This window comes from Vanessa atalanta, chromosome 19 (assembly GCF_905147765.1).
Source record: "Vanessa atalanta chromosome 19, ilVanAtal1.2, whole genome shotgun sequence".
Taxonomy (NCBI): domain Eukaryota; kingdom Metazoa; phylum Arthropoda; class Insecta; order Lepidoptera; family Nymphalidae; genus Vanessa; species Vanessa atalanta.
Window position 1 is genome coordinate 5,998,541 of NC_061889.1, and position 21,684 is coordinate 6,020,224.

Sequence of the window (21,684 nt, forward strand, 5' to 3'; positions counted from 1 at the left end):
TGCTCATAAAAAATAAATTATGATCTCATTTTGAAGAGCACCAACCGTAGATTTGCAAAAAATTTAAGACGTATATTGAATGCAATTTAATAAATTGTTACAAGTTCACAAATAACAAAGCGTAAAAAAGTTACTGGCCGGTTAAAGAGCGATGCTACGGATGTATAAGAAAAACAAAATTAAAGGAAATTGTTATAGACAAACTCCAATTCTAACTGATCTAATGCATACTATTTGACATTATAAATTTCTTTTAAATAAGGTTTTATCATTTTTTCGCCAAATGAGGATGAGTGACTTGCAGTTTACAATTAAATTAAAAAAAAAAAAAAAACTGTCATAGGTACATACCATAGATAATACACTATATTAGAAAAAAAATACATACATACATACATACATACCCAAAAATCTTTTGAAAGTCATAGATTAATCATAATATAGATTATTCATAATATATAAATGATCGAGTTTTATTATTCAAGACATGTAAAGTAGATACCAAAATATGGTAATAAATCTAAACATATATTGATGTAAATTACTTCTATTCGATGACGAACACGAGCTAAACTAGGCCGAGCTTGTTTTTAAGTCTCTACCAATGACACATTTAATTTATTTTACAATACATACATACATGTGAGATCATATTGATATTCTCATTCTTAATGTTGTTAACTTAATGTAACAGTGACTGTTACTTCGATGCGATAATAGAGATGACAAGACATTAATTTGTCCGTCGATCCTAATGTAATATTATAAATGGGAAAAAGACTTCATTAAACTTTTAATAAACGTCGTCAGAAGTACAGAAAAAGACATACGGCTAACTAGTTATAAATATTACGACAGACTAACGAAATCAAATAAAATCAATAAATAATAAACGTATCAAGGTACGACTTTTTATCGTGAGAAATTACTTTGTAACACATCCCACCACAAATATGACCGAAATTCGAATCTATTGCTATACCATTCTGATGTTTAATCGCTTTTAATAGAGGATACAATCGATTAACGATTAAGGATTCGTAAATTTACTAGCTCCTTTTATTCAATCATATTTGACGAATGATTCTGCTATAAATATAATGTATCTTTGTAGGCATCAGTTATTTCAATTCGAGCTACTAAATGTAATCAAAACGACTGCCTACGCGTTCCCTTCACTAGTTATTAGATACCTATGTTGGCTTACTGTTGTATCGAAGGACAGGTACTTACTGGTGATGAAAACTCGTTACAAATTTAACACGAGTTTTTAAATCGATTATATCTTTTTCTATTTAATATATAATGACTACTTATAAAATAACTTAAATTATTTTGTATATATGTTATTATAAATTATTAATCAATTAGTTTAATTTAATTGATAGGTTTACGTCAGTAAATATGTGACCACAATTATCGTATTTATATGCACGAAGCTTCGTTTACACGATCGAGTAAAGTAACTTAAATTCAGTTTTTGCTTTATGAAGAATTTAGATTGATATAAACAAAATATGAAGAAATATTTTATTTAGATTTTTTTATGTTATGAATAAAAAACAGGGGTTTTTTATAGATAGTAAGTTCCATACACTTATTGAATATGACAAAGAAGTTATTTTTTGCTATTAATATATTATATGCTGTAATTTATAGAGTTGCAACATTATATACATTTAGTATTCTAATCAATTAATTAAAATTTTAATTGTTACGAAACAATACAAAAAGAAATACGAATATATAATATATTTTATGTTGTTATAAAATACGAATTTTATAACAATTTACATAAGCACCATTGTGTATTCGACAGAATCGATAATTGATCTTAAATCGATTGTCATTATAGTCGAATCGGTAATAATCCAAAAGTAACTGTCCTAGAAATCTTTAATTGAATAATGATGATATGTATGGTGTACATTTATTTGAAAAAAGTAATAGTTTGTTAATATCGCACGGCTGGGGTTAAGGCTCCTTACTAGTAAGAAGATTTTTTGGAGCCTATTTCGTATATGTGGCGGATTCTCATCTGACACACGGAAGTTTTCGCATGATGATATCTTCAACGCAAAGTACGATATGAATAGTATAATTACAATTAAGTTTAAATATAAATATTATTATAATTATTTTATAATAAAATACAAATATATTGCTTATAAGTCGAATTCACTTTTAAAACAGTTTAAAGACAGCACGGGTCAATCATTAGGCAAGGCGCAGACTCCGCCCGCGCCGGCGCCCGAACTAGAATAATGTGACTTGTATTTTAATTGCAACTTAATCTAATACCTGCATTCTGTTACTGCAATCAGACGTAAAGTATTTGCAAAGCGATCACGTTAATGATTTCCCTGATTGACGAAATATTCGTAAATGTTTAATCCTACGCGGAGCAAAAATCAAAATCATATTATTTATTCAAGGTTTTGACAAGTAACTAGAAATGCTAATTGAAATAACTATAAATCTACCACCGTTTCGGAATGTATCTAAATTCTGCCAAGAAGACTCAGAAAACTCAGTAGTTTGCTTTTAAAACAACTACATCTATTTAACTAACTCGTAGGTTTTTCTTGGTGGAATCTACATTCCAAACCGGTCTTTGATTAGCAAAGAAAAAGATTTAAATAGCAAAATTATTTTACGCATAAATAAAAGCTGTTTAATAAATCTACTCATTTATAAAACTAAAAAATCTAAAACTATTCATTGGCCAAGATGGGAATTATCAACAGAGTTTAACCAACTGCACAAGAAGTATAGCGCTCGAGTATGTGCACAAACAGATGCGCTCTCATAATCCAATTGGACGCCAATTCCATACGACAGGATAAAATTCAGGCGCACTGTACTGACCTTTCTTACAGTAAACCCCAATAACATTCGTTGGCCCGACGCGGTTTTTAATTCATGACCTCAAGATCTACTCTTCGAGATCTTTTTGAAACAGTGGTGGAAGCAACCACCACTGTGTTAGGTATTAAGGTGGACGGACATTGAAGATCTTACTTGACTAAGTAGCCAAGTCTTTTCCCTCTCACATTCTACCGCCAATCGCAATACTTGGTATTGTTGTGTTCCTGTTTAAAAGGTGAGTGAACCAACAAGAGACATCAACATCTTAGTTCCCAAAGTTGGTGGCGCATTGGCCATTTGCGACAATGAGCAACAAGCCATTATTATATATAATTACAAATATCTATTACTCAATACTTTCACACAATAGCCAATAAATAAATCATATTTTTTATCAATGATGTTAAAATAGATAAGTCCATAAAAGTAACAATAAAAATTATAATGCTCTTCAAATTGTACTCTATTGCGTAAGTAAGAAGAATTAAGAAGTCTGAAGTATCTTTACTTATATAACAATGGAATGCAATGACTAGTAAGTATGTTTGTGACTCGCTGTTATGAGAACAATTATCTACAAACCCTACTTCTATTAATATCATCATTCACTTGTTTTACATAACGATCGCAGTAGCATTTAAACGTAACAGTTATTAGAACTAAGCTGTTTTACGCGTCTCACAATAGAGTGGACAAGCAGAAATCGTCACGTAAGGAAGAAGCTTTATGTCCCCTCTAGGCATCCTTTACCTCTCTGTTATACATGGTTTTAATTAATTTTTTTTTTCATTGTCGTAATTCACACGGGATTTTTAATAACAATTTCATTTCTTTTCATTGAATTATGCTGAAACGTTTTTAATAAATAAAAATAGCGAAAGCAACTTCGTTATAACCTGGTTTTTATTTTATTTGTTTTGCAATCACAGTTATTTTTAAATGAAGAAGCTCGCTCTCGAATTCTCATTAAAATACTACTACTAAATAAAATACTAGTAAATCAAGAAAGAAAAACGTAAACGTCAAAATTTCGTTCGTGTTTTTACATAGTAAAAACAATTTCTTTTTTAGATAATAATATGGCCTTGATTTTGCGCCTGAACTTATTTAGTTTTATTCCTCCTTCTCGTTATATAACGATCCCATAACGAGGTTAATTGATAAAAAATGCACCTGTTTGTGCACGCACTTGTGTCCGTGCAATTAACTGTACGTACCTATATGAGCGCTGTGGCCGAAATCAATCAGTAGGACGTCATCATAGCAATAAATTTACTAATTCATCTATTAATCCTCACTTTAAAACATCCTAACTGATTAATGTAAAAGACCCAACAACTTTCGAACTTTATTGGACTAAAATAAATATGAGTACAACTTTGTATAACAATTCTACTTTTTTCTTATGATTGAAAACAAACAATGAATTTCAAGCTTAGCCAGAGGCGACTACTTGAAATTCGAAATCTATATTTTCCATCCATCAACACTTTACTCATAGGTCAACAATTTATATTATCTACAAATTAGAGTTCTTTATCATAGTAAATTACATTCATTGTTAGATAACGTTTTAATTTTGTAAATATACCAAAATAATTGAAACTGTAGACGGACGGATAGTCGCAAGCACTTAGATATGATGTAATACGGCCAATATTAGGAAACTATGGCACCTTGTGTTCTATTTATAGAATCTAGTTCGCCCTTAACTTAGCCAAGTTTATTCAAACAGCCTGTTATTAGACGAATCACACAACACGAGTCACACAAAATTGACTTATAAGTACAAGCAAGATTAAGCTTTGATTGATTTTAATTAAAGACTAAATTAATATTGTCATTGTTTTATCGAAATATTTAACTTTGGTACACCATTCGAATGGGCGTTAAAATATTCAAATAATGCTGTACACCGTAGCCTAAACAATTGTCCTTAGGAATGTAACGTAATATTTTGTTTCGACATGCTATTTTAAACAACTTTAGTAATTGGGCTGAATATCCTTGGAGATTTTAGTGATCGCCCGATACAAACAATACTATATGAAACATGCACAATCATTTAAGTTTCAGTTTAGATGAGGTCGGTTAGGATCGAACAAGTACATACAGATAATAAATATTTCAATTAATGTAAAAGGAGAGATAAAATTTGCTTGCTAGAACAGGTCGTTTTCTTAGAACAACGGCAATAATTCTAAATGAAAGATAACCAGTCTTTACTGGTTAGATTTAAATAAGTTATCTCGATTTCTATTATATATACTTATTTATGTTAAAGTGTTATATAAAAAGGAAAATACAAAAGGAAAATTATTTTTTAAATTGGAATATCCGTAAATAATCTTAATTAATCTGGGACGGTTGTCATTAAAACTTAAATTTGCGCATTGGTAAGGAAACCATACAAACCTTTACTGATGTGTAAATTATAATATTGATATTAGTTTATAATCGTTCATATACCTCAAGGACTTGATGATACAAATTATATTTATATAAATAATGTTCATGCTCTCTTGAGGGATTTCGCCAACAATTCAAACGGAGACTAGCAAACGACCTAGGAGACCTAATAAATAAGTGTGCCCAAGTACACACTATTTCCCCACACTCATAGTTCAATAGGATGGCAATCTAATTCAGTGGCTAACTCCGAGTTACTAGTTTCTTGACAATAAACCACAATAGATTTTATTTCACTGACTTGAAATTGTAACCCAGTTTCAACGTAACTGCAGCCCTATAAGCTAGCCACTGCACAAATCAGATGTTTATTTTTCACATTAACAGCCTGTAAATTTCCCACTAAGGCCTCCTCTCCCTTTGAGTAGTTTAGTTAGGGTTTGCGTTTTTGTGGATATATATGTGACAGAATTTCGTAGAAATTAGACACATGCAGGTTTCCTCACGATGTTTTCCTTCACCACCGAGCACGAGATTAATTATAAACACAAAATAAGCACATGAAAATTCAATGGTACCTGTCTGAGTTTGAACCCGCAACTATCGGTTAAGATGCAAGCGTTCTGACCACTGGGCCATCTCGGCTCTTATTTACTTCACCCCTTCTTTCACAATTAATAGATAGATCAATGGGTATATGTAATATTTATCTTGCAAATCCTACTTCAGTACTAGCCAAAACTATGTGTTATATAGGTAAACATAATATAAATAAGACAAGTATACTATTATTAATGAAATAAGAATATTTGCGTAACCTACCAGAGCAATACAGTCATCATGACTCAGCTCTTAAGACAAAGAAAAAAAAAATGTCTCATTAAAATTAGGGTCAGACAAACTTGTACAAATCTTAAATTTAAACTATCATAACATATAATTAAATAGTTATAAAACGCATTGTCAAAAATCAACAGCACAGGAGTGAATGTAAGCTGCGATTTCGCAAAACATCCGAAAAAGATCCGAAGTGAACGAAAAAAATTGATTCGAATTCATTTGAGCAAATGTAATTCCGCAATAAAATATTTTTGTATGATATTAGCAATTTTGTGGTCAGTTTACGCTGCTATCAAGTTGACATCCTGCGGATTATACTCTATAGTTATTATTATCATATTATCAACATCCGACGTGCCCTAAATGACCATATTCATAAATAACGTTTAGTCGCAAGAGGACCCGTAGCCATGTGGCGTCTTTGCATATTAATTATCATTTCTGCTTTAAGTTCCGAGGGTAAATTAATTAACTGTAAGTATTAATTACGTTTAATTTTTAAATAAAATACTCAAATCGAAGATTTTATCACAATATATTTCTGAGTTTACATCTCACATCGTAAAAGAAAAATTTACATTTACAAAAGGGAAATTTAAATGATCGTTCAATATAATTCATATTCAATATCTTCGTGTAATCTTTGTAAAAGTTTACTCGAAGACATTGAATAGGAAAAACATTTGAAAAAAGAAATACACTCTTCCGCAGGAAATCTCTTTAAACATAAAATCCCACATTTCCTTATGAGTTGCTTTCGCGAGAATTTTTTTTTCAAACAGTAATTAACTATTTTTTGTTCAGCGGAACTGCTCGATCCAGAATGGCAGGATCTCGTCACTGCTGGCGGAATGCACATCGGACACGGCCGGACTAAAAGATTTGTGGAGCTCAATGAAAACCAGGCGAGTAATTAACGTTTTTGTTCAATACAATTCGATAACTACGTCTCACGATATTCCAAGTGTTTGAAATGAAATTGTTTCGCATTTAAGCATCAATCTTTGTTTCGAATAAGCTTCTGAACATCAATTAAAATGTGGGAACGATGTTTCTGGAAACAATTAACAAAAACAGTTATTAGTTCTTCGTATTTAAACAATCGAATTTTACTCACCAATTTTATTTTTGGTGCTTCAATAAAATAAATAATCGAAATGCTTTTGCAACAATAAATTTACCGTAACCGGTAACAAGTTTCCAGCATCGGTTAACCATAAACCGAGTTCGACGCAACTATACGACAACTCTTCGCAGATATTTGAATTTTGAATGATTGTCGCATTCAAATAGGAGAGAGTTAAACAAATTCAATTATCTGCGCCCGTTCGGCTTTAGCGAGCGATGGCGCCTGCCTGTCGCGCCCACGTTTATACTTACATCTCGAGTGATACTTTATGAGAATATCATTTAAGAGGCTCACAGTATTTCATTGTTACATATTCATAATGTTTTGTAGGTCATTATTTACAAGATGAATTGTTATCAAGTAAATACAGACGCAAAATTAGCATCTACACTTTGATAAATATTGAGAACTACAAATAATTGTACTAAATCAAGGCAAATAATTTAACTTACTTATGTATATCTATCAAAGTATCAATCTAAAGTAAGCCATTTGAAGTAAAATCCTTCACCGTGTTAATTTATATATTTAGGGAATGTTCTAGAATATTAAATTAAAGTAGGTACGATTATTGTAAATGGACTTTATAATAATAAAACTTTATTTTTAGCCTAATCTACCGCACCAAGCTTGCCTTCTCCCTGATGGTAAAGCTGGACACTGTCGACACTTGCATTACTGTGTTCAGGAAGACTTCAGGAGGGATTTCATGAAGTTTATGGATTATCTATGCATTATTAAACACTCGTAAGAAATATCGAATTACTTTTTTTTTAATATTATTTAATTGTTAATTTAGCAAAACCATAGATAAACCGTATTGTATATTTTATAAGGGCTATTGGTGTCTGCTGTCCTGATGGTATGGTAGCCGGTGGTGTGGAAGCTTTGGCAGGAGATCTGCCTGCAACAGCCCCTAGAGATGAAAATGAGATCGCTTTTAAGATCGACCGAGCTGAAAATAGAGGTGTGTAATATTTGCATTAAAGTCATTTACCTAACAACTTTGTTTTATTTTTTGACCCTTATGTCTTGAATAAAAAATATTTTTACAATAAATCGAACATTAGTCATATAAATGTATTTCATAATAAATATAAAATGTCTGTTATATTACTAGGTTAGATAATCTATTTATATAGTAGAATGACGCCGTAGAAAATAACTAAAAAATACGGACCGACTTTACTATCTAAGTATGCGTGAAGCTACGCTTGAGTTCATTATATTACACTAGTGTGCGTGTACTTAGTGGCCAAGAGTTGGCTGCTATTTTTTCGCCGCGTTGTTAGCTTTGATAGCCTATATATCTAAAAAATGTAAGAATACTAATTTCTAAAGTAAGTAAGTACTCGAATATGAATACATAAAATGTTAACTATGTAACTCGTTCGATTTTTAAGCTTTTTGGTGATAGTACACGAAGTATTTTTTTATTCCTATTTGTAAATAATTATGTCACAATTTCAAATATGTAATAATATGTACTTAGTGGGGGCTTTATGCAAGCCAGTCTGGATATGTACCACCCACACATCATATATTCTATCGCCAAACAGCAATAATTATTGTTGTGTTCTGATTTTAAGTGTGTAACTACATGCACAAGGGACATCATATCTTAAGACCCAAGGTTGGTCAAGATTAGTGATGTAAGAAATCGTCCCGTACCTACGTCATAAAAAACGTTATTATTTTATAATAAACATTTTTTTCTCCTCGCCTGTTTTTTAATAATGTGATCTAACGCAATATTGAAAAAAGGGATTCTTACTGCCTAAACGATTCATTGGATTCTATTCAGTAGTTGAGTATAACTACGTGAAGATATTTGTATTTTCTGCGTCATAAAGTGCGTCAAATACGCAATTGTTGTGGATGAACCGAAACAAACCGTTGCACACTTTACAAATATATCAATTTTTAGACAAACTGCGGTAAACATTTATTGAAATATCAATAAAAACACCCGTCCATTTCTTTCGGTATTTCAGGTTGTGGACTGAGCACACGAGCTCAGAGTAGGGTAACCGGATCGCAGCCTGCCAGGCCTCGTGAGTGGCCCTGGATGGCATCTATCACCCCTGAGGGTTTCGACCAATACTGTGGCGGTGTTCTCATCACTGACCGACATGTGCTCACTGCGGCTCATTGCACTAGAAGGTAACATCTAAGCTTGTTCGCTGCTCAATTCACCATTCTACTAGTTTTGTACTTATAATTAAAATCCGATAATTGATTTGGTATCATTTGATTTTATTTTTCTAGTTATAACAAATGGTAAAAATTCTTTTACCAGAATTCCTAAAATTAGTTTTGGCTGCTGATAAAATGTTTTTTTTTTTGTCGGAAAATTCGCCGAACCATTTCGATGTCTTAAAGTTGATGTATGTATTATTTCTATGTGACAAATCTTACAGATGGAAGGCGGAAGAGCTATTCGTGCGTCTTGGGGAATACGATCTCGAACGTACCAATGATTCTCGCTCATACAACTTCCGTGTTATCGAGATACGCCAACACGAACAATTCGACATAGCGAACTATCATCACGACGTGGCAATATTGAAGCTTCATAGACCAGCAGTGTTCAACACATACGTATGGCCGATATGTCTCCCCCCACGAGGATTGGCTTTAGACGATGAAATGGCAACTATAATAGGTAATACTTGCACTAAAATAACGGTACGTTAATGTCCTACTTTTCAAAAGTTTGAACGCTCTTTTATTGCAGACTGGTGGATAAACATAAACCTAATATTTTTTTCCACGCTAATTTCGCTGCCAAGTATGAGATGAATTATGAACACAAATTAAACACATTAAGCTCAGCAATGCTTGTCTAGATTGATTAGGATCGAAGTTATCTACTTTATTTGCTTTACAGCACAGTAAATTGACTGCACCGTTATCTTTTTCTCATTGACTGTTGGATCCAAACCTATTGTAATAGAGAAAACAGGATAATCATTTTAGTATAACATTATATTTTCTTAAAGGTTGGGGTACATTATGGTACGGAGGTCCACACAGCAATGTTCTTATGGAAGTATCGGTGCCGATATGGAATCACCAAACCTGTGTGAACTCATTTAGTGATTCGATCTTCAACGAGACGCTGTGTGCCGGTGGAAAAGACGGAGGACGAGATGCTTGCCAGGTTTGTTTGATTTAGTCCAAAAAAAAAAAAAAAACGGTATCGTAATAAATTAATAAGACATACGAAGAAATATGTATCGCATCGATACATGATAGGAATGAATATCTAAATATAAAATTGACAATCCATAGGGTGACAGCGGTGGTCCGCTGATGTACCAGATGTCGAGCGGTCGCTGGGCGGTGGTGGGAGTGGTGTCGTGGGGTGTGCGCTGCGGGGAGCCCTCGCACCCCGGCCTCTACGCCCGCGTCGACCAGTACCTCGAGTGGATCCTACAGAATGCTATCTTCTAGAACGACTTCTTCATCGATATTCATTCTGCATTTATTTTTTCAATGTTAAGAACAAGAAATCTCAACGGTTTCGTATAAATAAAATTAATTACAAATATATTTTCGTTCAATAAAAACTTACCATTATTATAATAATCCCAATTATTAATGCATTATTAATAATTCATTAATTTCTATATAGATTTAAATTAACAGACAGAAAAATTGAAGAGTGGATTCTTCTTAAATTCAAACAAAAGCAGAAAAATACACTTTTGTTTTTAAATTTTTTTATTCCTAGGTATACTCTGTAGCTTCATCGGTTAGATGGATTTGAACATTTTATGAGGAGCTCTTCTTAATTGTATTCTTTATGTAGCTACTTCATAGAGTATTCATAGCCGAAAGTCCGATCCGACCCAAGTTATGGCGAAGCAAAAAATTACGGAAAGATAGACAAAGAAAAGGGACAATTTGCTGGTCAGTAAGATCAAATTTACCCATGTCTATACGTTGGCAGATTAAATCATTACAAAAACCAGTGCGACTCCAACCATTGTAACTACACTGGCTCACTCACTCTTTAATCGGAAACACAACAGTACAAAATATTCCTACAATTTGCCAGTAAAATAAATAAAGCGTGTATATATTTTGTACACTTTATGCGACACTGATTAAGCATTAATTATAAGTCAACCTTTTTTGAAACTAAACTGTACACTGCGAGGTTGCTTATATGGAAAAGACATGAAAAAGAAAAAAAACGATGTATCTTCTGTTTAAGCCAATAATGTATGCATTTTAAATGCAAAATGCCGAGAGGTCTTAATCACCGCCGGATAGGTAAGTAAATAAATAAATACAAATAAATATGTATAAATTTATACGACTCTATGATTATGTTTAGTTTTGTAATAATTATACCATAGTGGGCGAATTAGATCAGATTTTACTCTAAGTTTTTCTGACACATTGGTAAGCAAATAATCAGACATAATAATACTTAAACATAATCATAGAGTTGTATAAATTTATACATATTTATTTGTATTTATTTATTTATTGACCTGGTTTCCCAGTGTTCTGATTCCTATGGTTACAGACCATAAATGAACGACGATATTTATAAAAGAGTAAAATACAAAGGCAATAATTTATTAAACTAAAAAAAAATTATGAAGGTAAATTACTAACACTACATTTTTTTTTAAAATAAAAATAATGTGGCCAAGCGAATGGTTCATCTGATAGTAAGTGATCACCAACGCCTATGGATTTTAGGGCATAGCCAATACACCGCCAACCTTGGAAACTAAGTTGTTATGTCCCTTGTGCTTGTAGTTTTGGCTCACTTTAAGCCGGAACACAACAATACTGAGTACTACTGTTTGGCGGTAGAATATATGATAAGTGGGTTATGCCTACCCAGACGTGCTTGTACGAAGCCCTATTGATTACTACAGAATGGTTACTTTAAGGATAATTAAAATAGGAAAGAAATGAAGGTTTGTTTTAGTTTTATTTAATTGACAAAGTTATATCTAACGAAATAAACGCCTTACAAATTTTAAACACATTCCGTATATAATTATGATTGCTTTTGTTTAGACAAGTTTATATGTAAAATATTACAAAACAGCAAGGCAGTCAGCCTTCCTGTATTAATCAATTTATATTATAATTATTATATAATCTGTGTACTATAAATGGCTTATATAAATTTAAATCTTAAGTGTAAATCGATGACTAGATGTTAAAGCATGGTTAGTGTCACCATTTCGCCGCAATCTTCAATAGATTGTAACATGTCCAGAACTTGCATTTCTTCTACTATCGGATGAAAAGTGAAGGCAAGTCTGAAGAAGTTCTTGTGGTGACGTAATGGGGAATAGGCCACCATCAAACGGGAATTTATCGTAAGAAGTTCCTTAATTTTCGGTGTTATCTGAAAAAAAAGAAAATATTAAATGTTATTGTTAAATTACTATCATATTTTATCTGTATTAATTTATAAAAATAATATTCAAATCCAAACACAACAATGCTACGTATATTGCTGTATGCTAGTAAAATATGGGATTAGAGGTTGGTAATAACCCAGACGGACTTGCACAGAACCCTAACACCAAGTAATAATTATTTAAAGGCTACGTTATGAAACCCTTTTGATAAACTTTCAGTCTCAACAATCAATATCAATCATCTCATTTGCCAAGTGTGCAAGTTATACCATAGCACATAACTGTATACACTCGCTTAGTACGAGGAGACGGCCCGTAACATTCAGAGTGAGATTAGACGCTGGACAACGGAGAGGAGTAAAGTCACCTAACTGTAATGTGCTGAGATATTCTTGGCAGAAAAACTCATTTACTTTTTACTTACACGACCTGAAATTTGAATTTAGAAGCCAGTTGTCACTCATGAAAAAAATAGGTGGAGGGGCGGCAGTGGTAGTGGGTTATACGTGTTATTTAAATTATTTGATGATTGGTTAATTAGATAAAACGTGAAAGCATTTAATAGTAATAAAACACCCAATTAAAATAAATTATGTATTAAGTTTTTATGAGAATTTAAATGCACCATTTTACGACCTTTAGCACTAGCAATATACATTATGATTATTACATATATGTGAATAGTCACATATAGTATGACTCATTATGTTATCTAACATTAAAGGTTCAAAGGTTTTTGATATTAAATTGACATATTAATACATGTTGTATGCAAATGACAATACACACGATAATAATAATAGTGATATAATTGCCTAGGTCAACATATAAGGAGTTGTTTTATATTTTGACTTACAGTAACAGTAACAGCCATTTCCTTTAAGCTCAAACTCAAACTCCTGTATTCAACATAGAAGCATTACACTTACTTATTGATAGTCAAATTAAACACTACCACCGGTTCGGAAAAGGAAACACCCTCACCTGAAAAGAACCGACGAAAGAAACTCAGCGGGTCTTTTTTTTTGTCAATCAAATTAAGTACATATATCGAATATGATTAGAAATAGCCAGGAAGCGATCGATTCATTCCCAAAGTGTGCTATCAATCATAAACTCACTAATTGTATAGTAACCTTTTGCACACAAGCGTTCCTTAACAATTTTTTTTTTAAATTTGGCAACAGTAGCCTTTGGCCTCTTCTCCCTTTGAGGAGAAGGTTTTGCAGCAGATTCCACCACGCTGCTCCTACATACACATGTGGCAGAATTTCGTTGAAATTAGACATACATGTTTCCTCACAATGTTTTCTTTCGCCGCCAATCAAGAGATGAATTATGTGTTTATAAAATTAAGCATATGAAAATTCAGCGGTGCGTGAACCCGCAATCATCGGTTAAGAAGCACGCGTTCTAACCACCGACCATCTCGGCTCCCTTATTATTTTGACTTGGGATCTGGAAAATCATTACTCTTTGTTTTCATTGTCTAGCAAAGGGAAGCGTGATGTCGTTCTGGGTGCCAATTCTACTATGAAATTGTTACTTTACGATCGAATTAAAACGTTTTCATTGCCAGTCTCGGTCTTCCTATTCTACTCAAAATCAAAATCGAAATCCAGATCATCAATACTCATCATATACTTTATTCAAGTAGGCTTTTACAAGCTTACAGCTTTAACAAACTTTATTGAGTGAAGCTACCACTGGTTCGGAATGCAGATACTACCGGGAAGAATCGGCAAGACACTCAATAGTTACTCTTTTTCAACATTTAACCCGATCCCGTTGTGGTTTGGTCGAAGATGGATCGGGATAGAAGCTGGATCGGGATATAATTAGAATCGTTTCTTAACCGATATAAATAATAGAATTGGCCCTCAGATAAACCAAGCTTACGATTACTATGTTAATTTTGCAAAGAGCGGAAGTTTGATTCGAATAGAATCGGGAACGTATACGTTATATGTTAGTAGAATTTCTCCTCTGACCGATTTCGGTTTTGGAGGTCAATCTCAAAGACCAACCAACTACGCAGGACATATTACTGTGCACAAATGTTTGACGCCAACATAGTTGTATATTATTTATATAGTTGTATATTATTATATAATTACTATTTCCTCACTCACTTGCTCGGAATATTTAAATTCGAGTGAATTCTTTATATAAGAAATGGACATCTGTTTCGATCCGTCTGATTATTTGCTTTCAAATGTGTCAGAAAAAGTTAGAGTAAAACCTGATCTAAATCGGCCACTATCATATCATTATCATTAATAATTGTTACAAAACTAACCATAATTATAGAATTGCTTAAATTTATATGTATAGTAAACAGACCATACAACAAGAAATGCAATCGTCTCCTCTCATCCTCTTTAAACATAGTCGCTCTGCGAGATTGTGTATAATAGTACAAGTAATTAAGATATTAATTAAAAAAGAAGATACATATAAGTGAATTTAAACTTTATTAGTATCAATAAATGGTTACGGAAAAATCCGGTTCCGAAAATTTGCCATCGTTTGACTAACCTATTAAGAAGTCCATTCGTTTGGAATCAATATCGGCAATAGAATAGTTCACTGCTATTAGGAATATATCATGTCATATAGTGTATTTGAGTGATAGTGTACATTTATTAAAACAGTCAGATCGCCGCCACCGTCTCTGCGATAAATTGAATGACATATTAATTCAATTTATTGTACAACGATTGAAAATAACTTAGTTATACACTTTAAAACCTTGGACAAAACATGCACTCACATTGAAAAAATGACTTCCCAAGGGCGAGACAGAAGGGATATTACGTAAGGTTATTGCTTGTAATGTTTTGATCATGCATAGTTATATCAGTACTAGGGCTTAATGCAGAACCATCTGTTTGGGTACCACCCACTCACATTTTGTTCTGTGTAATACTGTAAATATAATTTCTGGATGGGTAATATTTCCATGGACTCCAAGTGTCGAAGCTAACATCTTAGAATTAGATGTAACGTATGGTCGTCTTCATTCCTAAAATAAATGAAAAAAGCTATAAAACTCTTTCTACTAACCTTATGCATTGTGTTCCACCATTTATCATCTTCGTCCGCATTTCGCATGAATTTGGGTATGTACCAAAAGCAAACATTTGGACACTGTAAGGATTCGGTTACTAGTCTAAAGCCGTCCTTACGAGCAACTTCACCTAAACAAAACTCAGCTATCTCCATGACATGGTCTGTAAGTTTATTGAGACCTGTGTCGCTTCGAGCTTTCCATATCATCCACAATTTAAACGCGTCGATCTGAAAATTATATGTGTCAAATTAGTTAAAATCTCTATTTTTAATACATATTAGTTGATAGTAATAAAAAGTACCGCACATTTCAGCAATATGGTAAACAATTTTGCAGTATAAATTAATATTTATGCAGCGATAACAGAAAATTATTACGAGCAATTAAAAATTATTATCGAGTACTAATTAAGCATTTATAAATACATTTATCATTTAATAAATGTCTCAGTTCTGATATCGTAATTACATGCCGATGTGAGCTGACAAATGCTTGTATGAAGGATATTTAGTTTACTGACATTTAAACCGTAACTTAAGATATATAGATAAGTTGTAGGTATATTTGAATTTATGCACACAATTTCAATACTGCAGGTTATTATACGTTGTCTAAGAGAAATTAATTACTTTAGTGTCAACACAAACGGCGTTATAACGTTAGAACTGCACGTCAGCTAGAAAATTGCAAGTTTAGTGTGGTTGGACTAACTGCATCGAAACTGCAAGCCGATTGCGCAGTTTGTTCAGGGACGGAAAGCTTTGAATTAATATATAACTTTATTTTAAAAGTTTTATTACATGCTATTTTTTTAATTTCCTTCCTTCCTTTAATTAAGAAACCGTTTTTACGTAATATACAAATATCACCGAGCGGAATAAGGACACGTTACCACTTTTCTGAAGTAAATATATTTTTTAAATCAATTGATAATGTTGCTATTTACAAAAACAATTCTATAATAATGGAATATTTTATACCTTTCTGCCACATTGTACACTCTTGTCCCCGGTATCATAACGCACATCGTAGAACTTGTCCTGTTGAAAGAGATATTGAGCGGCTGCAGCATTCGCTTCGTGCAATAACCCTCTATCTCGGAGAAGAAACGCTGAACACTGTAATGGTACCCCCATCATTTTATGTGGATTCCAAGATATTGAATTTGCACTGAAATTGAAATAAATACTTGGTTACAAATCATTATTTATAAAATACATAATAATATTTGTAATGAAGTGATGTTTGTTTTTATTGTGTCAAATATCAAAATTAACTAGTATATGAAAATCAATGAACTAACTTTGAATTACTTATTTATAAAAACAAAAATACTTCTTTTTTTCTGACATTGTCATACAATTATGAGCTATATTTAAATTTTGAGTCAAACGCAACAGAAAGCTCGTTAATAATAAAATAATAATCAATAAAAATATTTCACCATCACAAACATTTCCCAAAGCGAGTTCAGAAGGAACGTTTTAAAAAAAAGTCAAATGCAATTCCTTAGAAATATAGTTAAAGTCCTTAAATACTTACTGAGCAAATACATGGAGTAAGCTTGGTTTAGAGAATCACACATGTGAAAGTATTTAATGCGACGTACCTAGTTTTTAGTTATGATATTTTCTTGACTCCAGAGCAAAGAATTAATTATAAGCAGAATTAACTATGAAAAGTATTGCTATCTTCGGTCTAGATCCAACTTGTTCTAGACATTTGACAATACTAACTCCTAATATATTAAAATTATTCAAAAATACTTTAATAATACAATGACTTAAGCTTGATTAAACCTACCGTTCAATTCCTTTCAATTTGTTCCTAAATTTATTTGACAATATTAAACTTCCGCCCCAACACGCCTGAAACATTTAATACTTATAAAATTAAAATTATTATATATTATTATTATTTACATTATATTTAATCGTAGGTAATTATGTAAATAAACCCAAAATATATATTTAAAAAACTTAAATGTCATCAGAGACGAGTATAGATTTATCAAAACAACTTACATCAACGTGCATCCAAATCCCGTATTTCTCGCAAACATCGGCAACAGCGACTAGATCGTCGATAGCTCCGAGCACTGTTGTACCAGCAGTTGCGTTCACTAGTACAGGATATCTTCCCAGCGCCAACTCCTTCTGAATAGTTGCTTCCAATTCTTCTATAACCATCTGACCAATATCATTGGTTCTTATAATTCTAACATTATCTGTACCAAAACCGAGCCAATGAGCTGCTTTCATAATTGAATAATGACTCTGAAAATAATGTTCCAATTTTAAATTATAATATTTAAAAAAAATACGTTCTTGTAGAAATATTTAAAAATGGAACAGCGAAATTTCTCACATCTTTAGAAGAAAATATGACCATCTCTGGAAGATTACGCATGCCTTTAGCCTTTATTTCTGGAAATGCTTTAAACCTCGCAGCAACCAGTGCATACAGCATTGAAATACTTCCTCCGGGACTAAATATGCCATCGCCGTCAGGAATACCAAATAACTTCAGAATATGTTTGATAATTTTCATTTCCACGAGTGTGAAAACGGGTGCTACTTCAAAAGTGTACCTGAAAAAAGTATAAAAACTTATACATACATAATAGATATAAAAAAACGCCGTTCGCTTTATTGTTTTTTTTATTATTTAAAAATTGTTTATGCTACATATGTCTTCTTTGTCTTAAAGTAAGTTCTTTAGAATGGTTACTAACTAAACCAACCGAAAAGATTATACAATCGCGCCTGCTTGTTAGTTTCTTTTATTATTATTATTAATTTAAGAGTGTATTACTTTTTATTTTAATTCAATAGTGCTGTAAATACCTGTAGTGGTGTATCACACTGCATTGGTCCGTGTACTTTTAATTGATTTGTTTTTGTGAATATGCCGATGGTGTTTCAAATGAATAAATAAATAAATAAATAAATGACTTTCGCCTGAACCCCGTAGTGCTAATCAATGAAGGCGAAGCTTTACGGCTATGAATAGGTCTTGGATTGGGACTATTTTCTATTCTACACGACTTTTTATATATCTTGTTAAGATACCCTTGAAATTAAAATCTCTAACGGTGTAAATTATTTTGTTAATCAGTTAGTTTATTCGTGATTCAGAGGACGGCTATGGCAACGCAAGAAAGCTTATGATTTAAACAATATATCTCATATGTTAGTGTGATCACCCCGTTTAGCTAATAGACTCATCTCACTCATCATAAAATATTAATTTGAACAAATGAGGTGTTGTTGGGTTCGTCATACAATCCTGCATGACGTAGGCTGTCATATTAAGTCTAACATGGCGGACATGATTTGCATAATACGCTGAACCACAAAAAAAATTTGTAAAATATATCAAGATTGGTTTCAAAAGAGATTTGTTGATTTACAGATTGAGATTTTTTTTATATGCGTAAAATATAATCTTACTATATAAATATACTCACTGACTCGTGTTAAAAGCCTCAGCTATCCAAGATCCAGCGAGGCCGTAAGGATCTGTTCCACCATATAATTGGTTTCTAAAAGTTGTTTTGTTCGTTTTCACGCTATACTGCAGCATCTTCCGAACGGATCGCTCAAGTTCGCAATCACTTGTCGGTTTCGAGATATCCAAATCATCGCTTAGTAGATCCTTTGAAATATATATTTTTTATATTAAAAACCAAGTTACTGTTGTTTTAAACATTGTTCCACCTTCCCAATAGATCAATAAGGATATCATCAGTTTTTTTTTAATTAGTTTTCCTTACTAATAATCCCTTGTTTTTTTTTAGATAATAATCTATAAGAATATTATAAAGAGATACAATTTGTCTGTTTGTATACTAATAAGCCAATTCTAATAATGCGTATACTGGTTGAAAGCTATTATCCACAATAATTTATTAAAGAGTACAAATTATATTTATATCATATCCTTTTCTTTGATAATAAATTGCATCCAACGAAACTGTGGTGTGTGTCGCTAAAAATAAATATATTATAGGGCTCTCTCTATCCCTACTGGTCCCTAGGAGTCCGAGGAACAGCAATCCCACACGATAGGTAACTGTATTATTATCATCTCTATAAAGGTTTTATCTTATTTAAACACTACTACACTGTATACAAATTATTTTTACAGAGTCCCCCGGTAAAGACTCTACTCATATCCCATACATACAATGAGATTTAGATATAAACAATTTTACTAATCTTTAATTAATTTGTTATATTCCTAACAGAAAGATCAGCCACATCAGTCATTACGAAGCATGGGCCGTCACAATACCACCTTACTTAATTCGGGCCTGAGAATTTCTTGACAAAAGTACGTAAGTTTTTATAAACGTGACTCGGAATTTCAACCCAGAACTTGGAGACTAAACTTCCTTCTCCATATAAACTAAGGCTTCTATTATACATACATACGCTATGGATACATATACATAATTAATTGATATAAATATACAATGTTGTTAATAAAAGTAAAAAGTAAAGTAACAGCCTATAAATCCCTATAGTCCCACAGCTGGACTCAGGTCCTCCTCCCCGTTTGAGGAGGAGTTTAGTCCTCCACGTTGCTCCAATAAGCTTAGTAGCAAAATTTTATTGAAATAAGACCCATGCAAGTTTCCTGACGATGTATTAGTTCACGACCAAACACGAGATAAATTATAAAAACAAATTAAGCACATGAAGATTCAGTGGGGCTTGCCTGAACCGAACCCCCAATCAGCGATTAAGATACACGTGTTCTAAATGTCCTGGGCTTTTGTTGTTAACAATATTACTTTAACATATAATTGTAACAAATAAATAAAAAAGAGACTAAAAGTATTTATTGTTCTCGGTTTCAACTAATTTAAAATTCAGGAACTAGTTTTAAATTGTTAGACAAGTTTTTATTTTAATAAGGAAATCATTAATTACACTTTATATGGAATTATTGCATATACAATTATTGACTTAATAAGACAGGATTAAAACTAATTTTCTCATATTTCCTGCAGAAAAAACGCTACATTATTGTTAGTTTTACATTTTAATAGTTTAGTCAAGTTGTATTGGAGAGGAATTGTATTATTTTCTACCGAAATATCGTTAGGGCAATAAATATTTAGGTCAAGAGAATGCATGACTTTAAACTAGTTACGAATTATGTATTGAATACAAAATAGAATCAAACGGTCGTAAAAGTCAATGTATCCGTTTTTTTTTTTATTTATATGTAATTCCTCACCTCTAACTCCTTCGGATGCTTAAAATCAATTAGCGGTACATGGTCAGCTGTTTCTTCTTTCACGATACCAATAACTTTATCCAGAAATGAATGTCCATTAGGCTCCATGTTGAAAAACGGTAAAAAAAAAATTGTTATAATTTTTGGAAATCTTTGAAATACTTTCCTAGATTTTTAATATTGAAAATATTTTAAACTTATAACGGAAAATAAAAACTAGATATACGTGTGTTCGGTACGTGGAGTACGCGTGACTGTCTGTCAGTCAACGCCACTAGTATACTGTGAAACTTTAAGCTCGGTACGAACAGACGAGCGAACATTACAAACAACGACTTCCGCAGTTTTATGATTTCTACAAACATTCTAATTGTATTCATTCAAGCATACTTAATTATTATAGAATTGATCTTTGTAAAATCTACATTGTGAACCGTTAATAGTTATATTTTTAAAATAATCTCGTAGAAAGACGATTTAAATGTGATTCTAAAAGCCTACTAAATAAAGTATATTTTCATATTTTTTTCGTGTTCGCCTGCGCTATGTATAAAAAACACTGCCTTAACAAGTTAACAATAGTTAACAATCAAATAACACTTATAATAATTATTTATTTATTTGTTATTTATGTATCTCCAAGCATTAATGAGTACTATATACTACAATAAGTAAACAAGGAAACAATATCTCTAATTTATCGAAGAAATTATAAACAG

General features: G+C 32.1%; 2 protein-coding genes across 3 annotated transcripts; one reads left to right on the plus strand and one right to left on the minus strand.

Moving 5' to 3' along the window:
* Window positions 1-6,454: 6,454 nt before the first annotated feature.
* Window positions 6,455-10,811, plus strand: LOC125071309 (venom protease-like). The gene is made up of 8 exons (XM_047681502.1): window positions 6,455-6,591; window positions 6,922-7,022; window positions 7,857-7,993; window positions 8,083-8,213; window positions 9,241-9,409; window positions 9,667-9,911; window positions 10,249-10,409; window positions 10,541-10,811. Exons 1-8 carry the CDS (start codon window positions 6,528-6,530, stop codon window positions 10,700-10,702), a joined length of 1,170 nt encoding a protein of 389 aa, XP_047537458.1. The 5' UTR covers window positions 6,455-6,527; the 3' UTR covers window positions 10,703-10,811.
* A 1,543-nt stretch (window positions 10,812-12,354) lies between these two features.
* LOC125071343 (cysteine sulfinic acid decarboxylase-like) lies at window positions 12,355-21,215 on the minus strand. 2 transcript variants are annotated; one of them, XM_047681549.1, is made up of 9 exons: window positions 20,966-21,215; window positions 19,188-19,375; window positions 18,086-18,308; window positions 17,952-17,994; window positions 17,743-17,825; window positions 17,522-17,586; window positions 16,699-16,888; window positions 15,712-15,945; window positions 12,356-12,629 (listed from the first exon to the last, which is right to left on the minus strand). In XM_047681549.1, exons 1-9 carry the CDS (start codon window positions 21,071-21,073, stop codon window positions 12,438-12,440), a joined length of 1,326 nt encoding a protein of 441 aa, XP_047537505.1. In that variant the 5' UTR covers window positions 21,074-21,215; the 3' UTR covers window positions 12,356-12,437. The 2 variants fall into 2 exon arrangements, with proteins under 2 accessions (XP_047537504.1, XP_047537505.1); XM_047681548.1 differs by having other exon boundaries at window positions 12,355-12,629; window positions 17,743-17,994.
* Between the last annotated feature and the right edge of the window lie 469 nt (window positions 21,216-21,684).

Excerpts from the sequence above, each read along its gene's own strand:
- LOC125071309 (XM_047681502.1), top strand. The coding sequence starts at position 6,528 with ATGTGGCGTCTTTGCATATTAATTATCATTTCTGCTTTAAGTTCCGAG. Across the intron at positions 6,592-6,921 it reads CGAGGGTAAATTAATTAACT|CGGAACTGCTCGATCCAGAA; the intron begins GTAAGTATTAAT and ends TTTTTTGTTCAG. Across the intron at positions 10,410-10,540 it reads GAGGACGAGATGCTTGCCAG|GGTGACAGCGGTGGTCCGCT; the intron begins GTTTGTTTGATT and ends GACAATCCATAG.
- LOC125071343 (XM_047681548.1), bottom strand. The coding sequence starts at position 21,073 with ATGGAGCCTAATGGACATTCATTTCTGGATAAAGTTATTGGTATCGTG. Across the intron at positions 19,376-20,965 it reads AGCATCCGAAGGAGTTAGAG|GATCTACTAAGCGATGATTT; the intron begins GTGAGGAATTAC and ends TATATTTCAAAG. Across the intron at positions 16,889-17,521 it reads AAATTGAAAGGAATTGAACG|TGCAAATTCAATATCTTGGA; the intron begins GTAGGTTTAATC and ends TTTCAATTTCAG.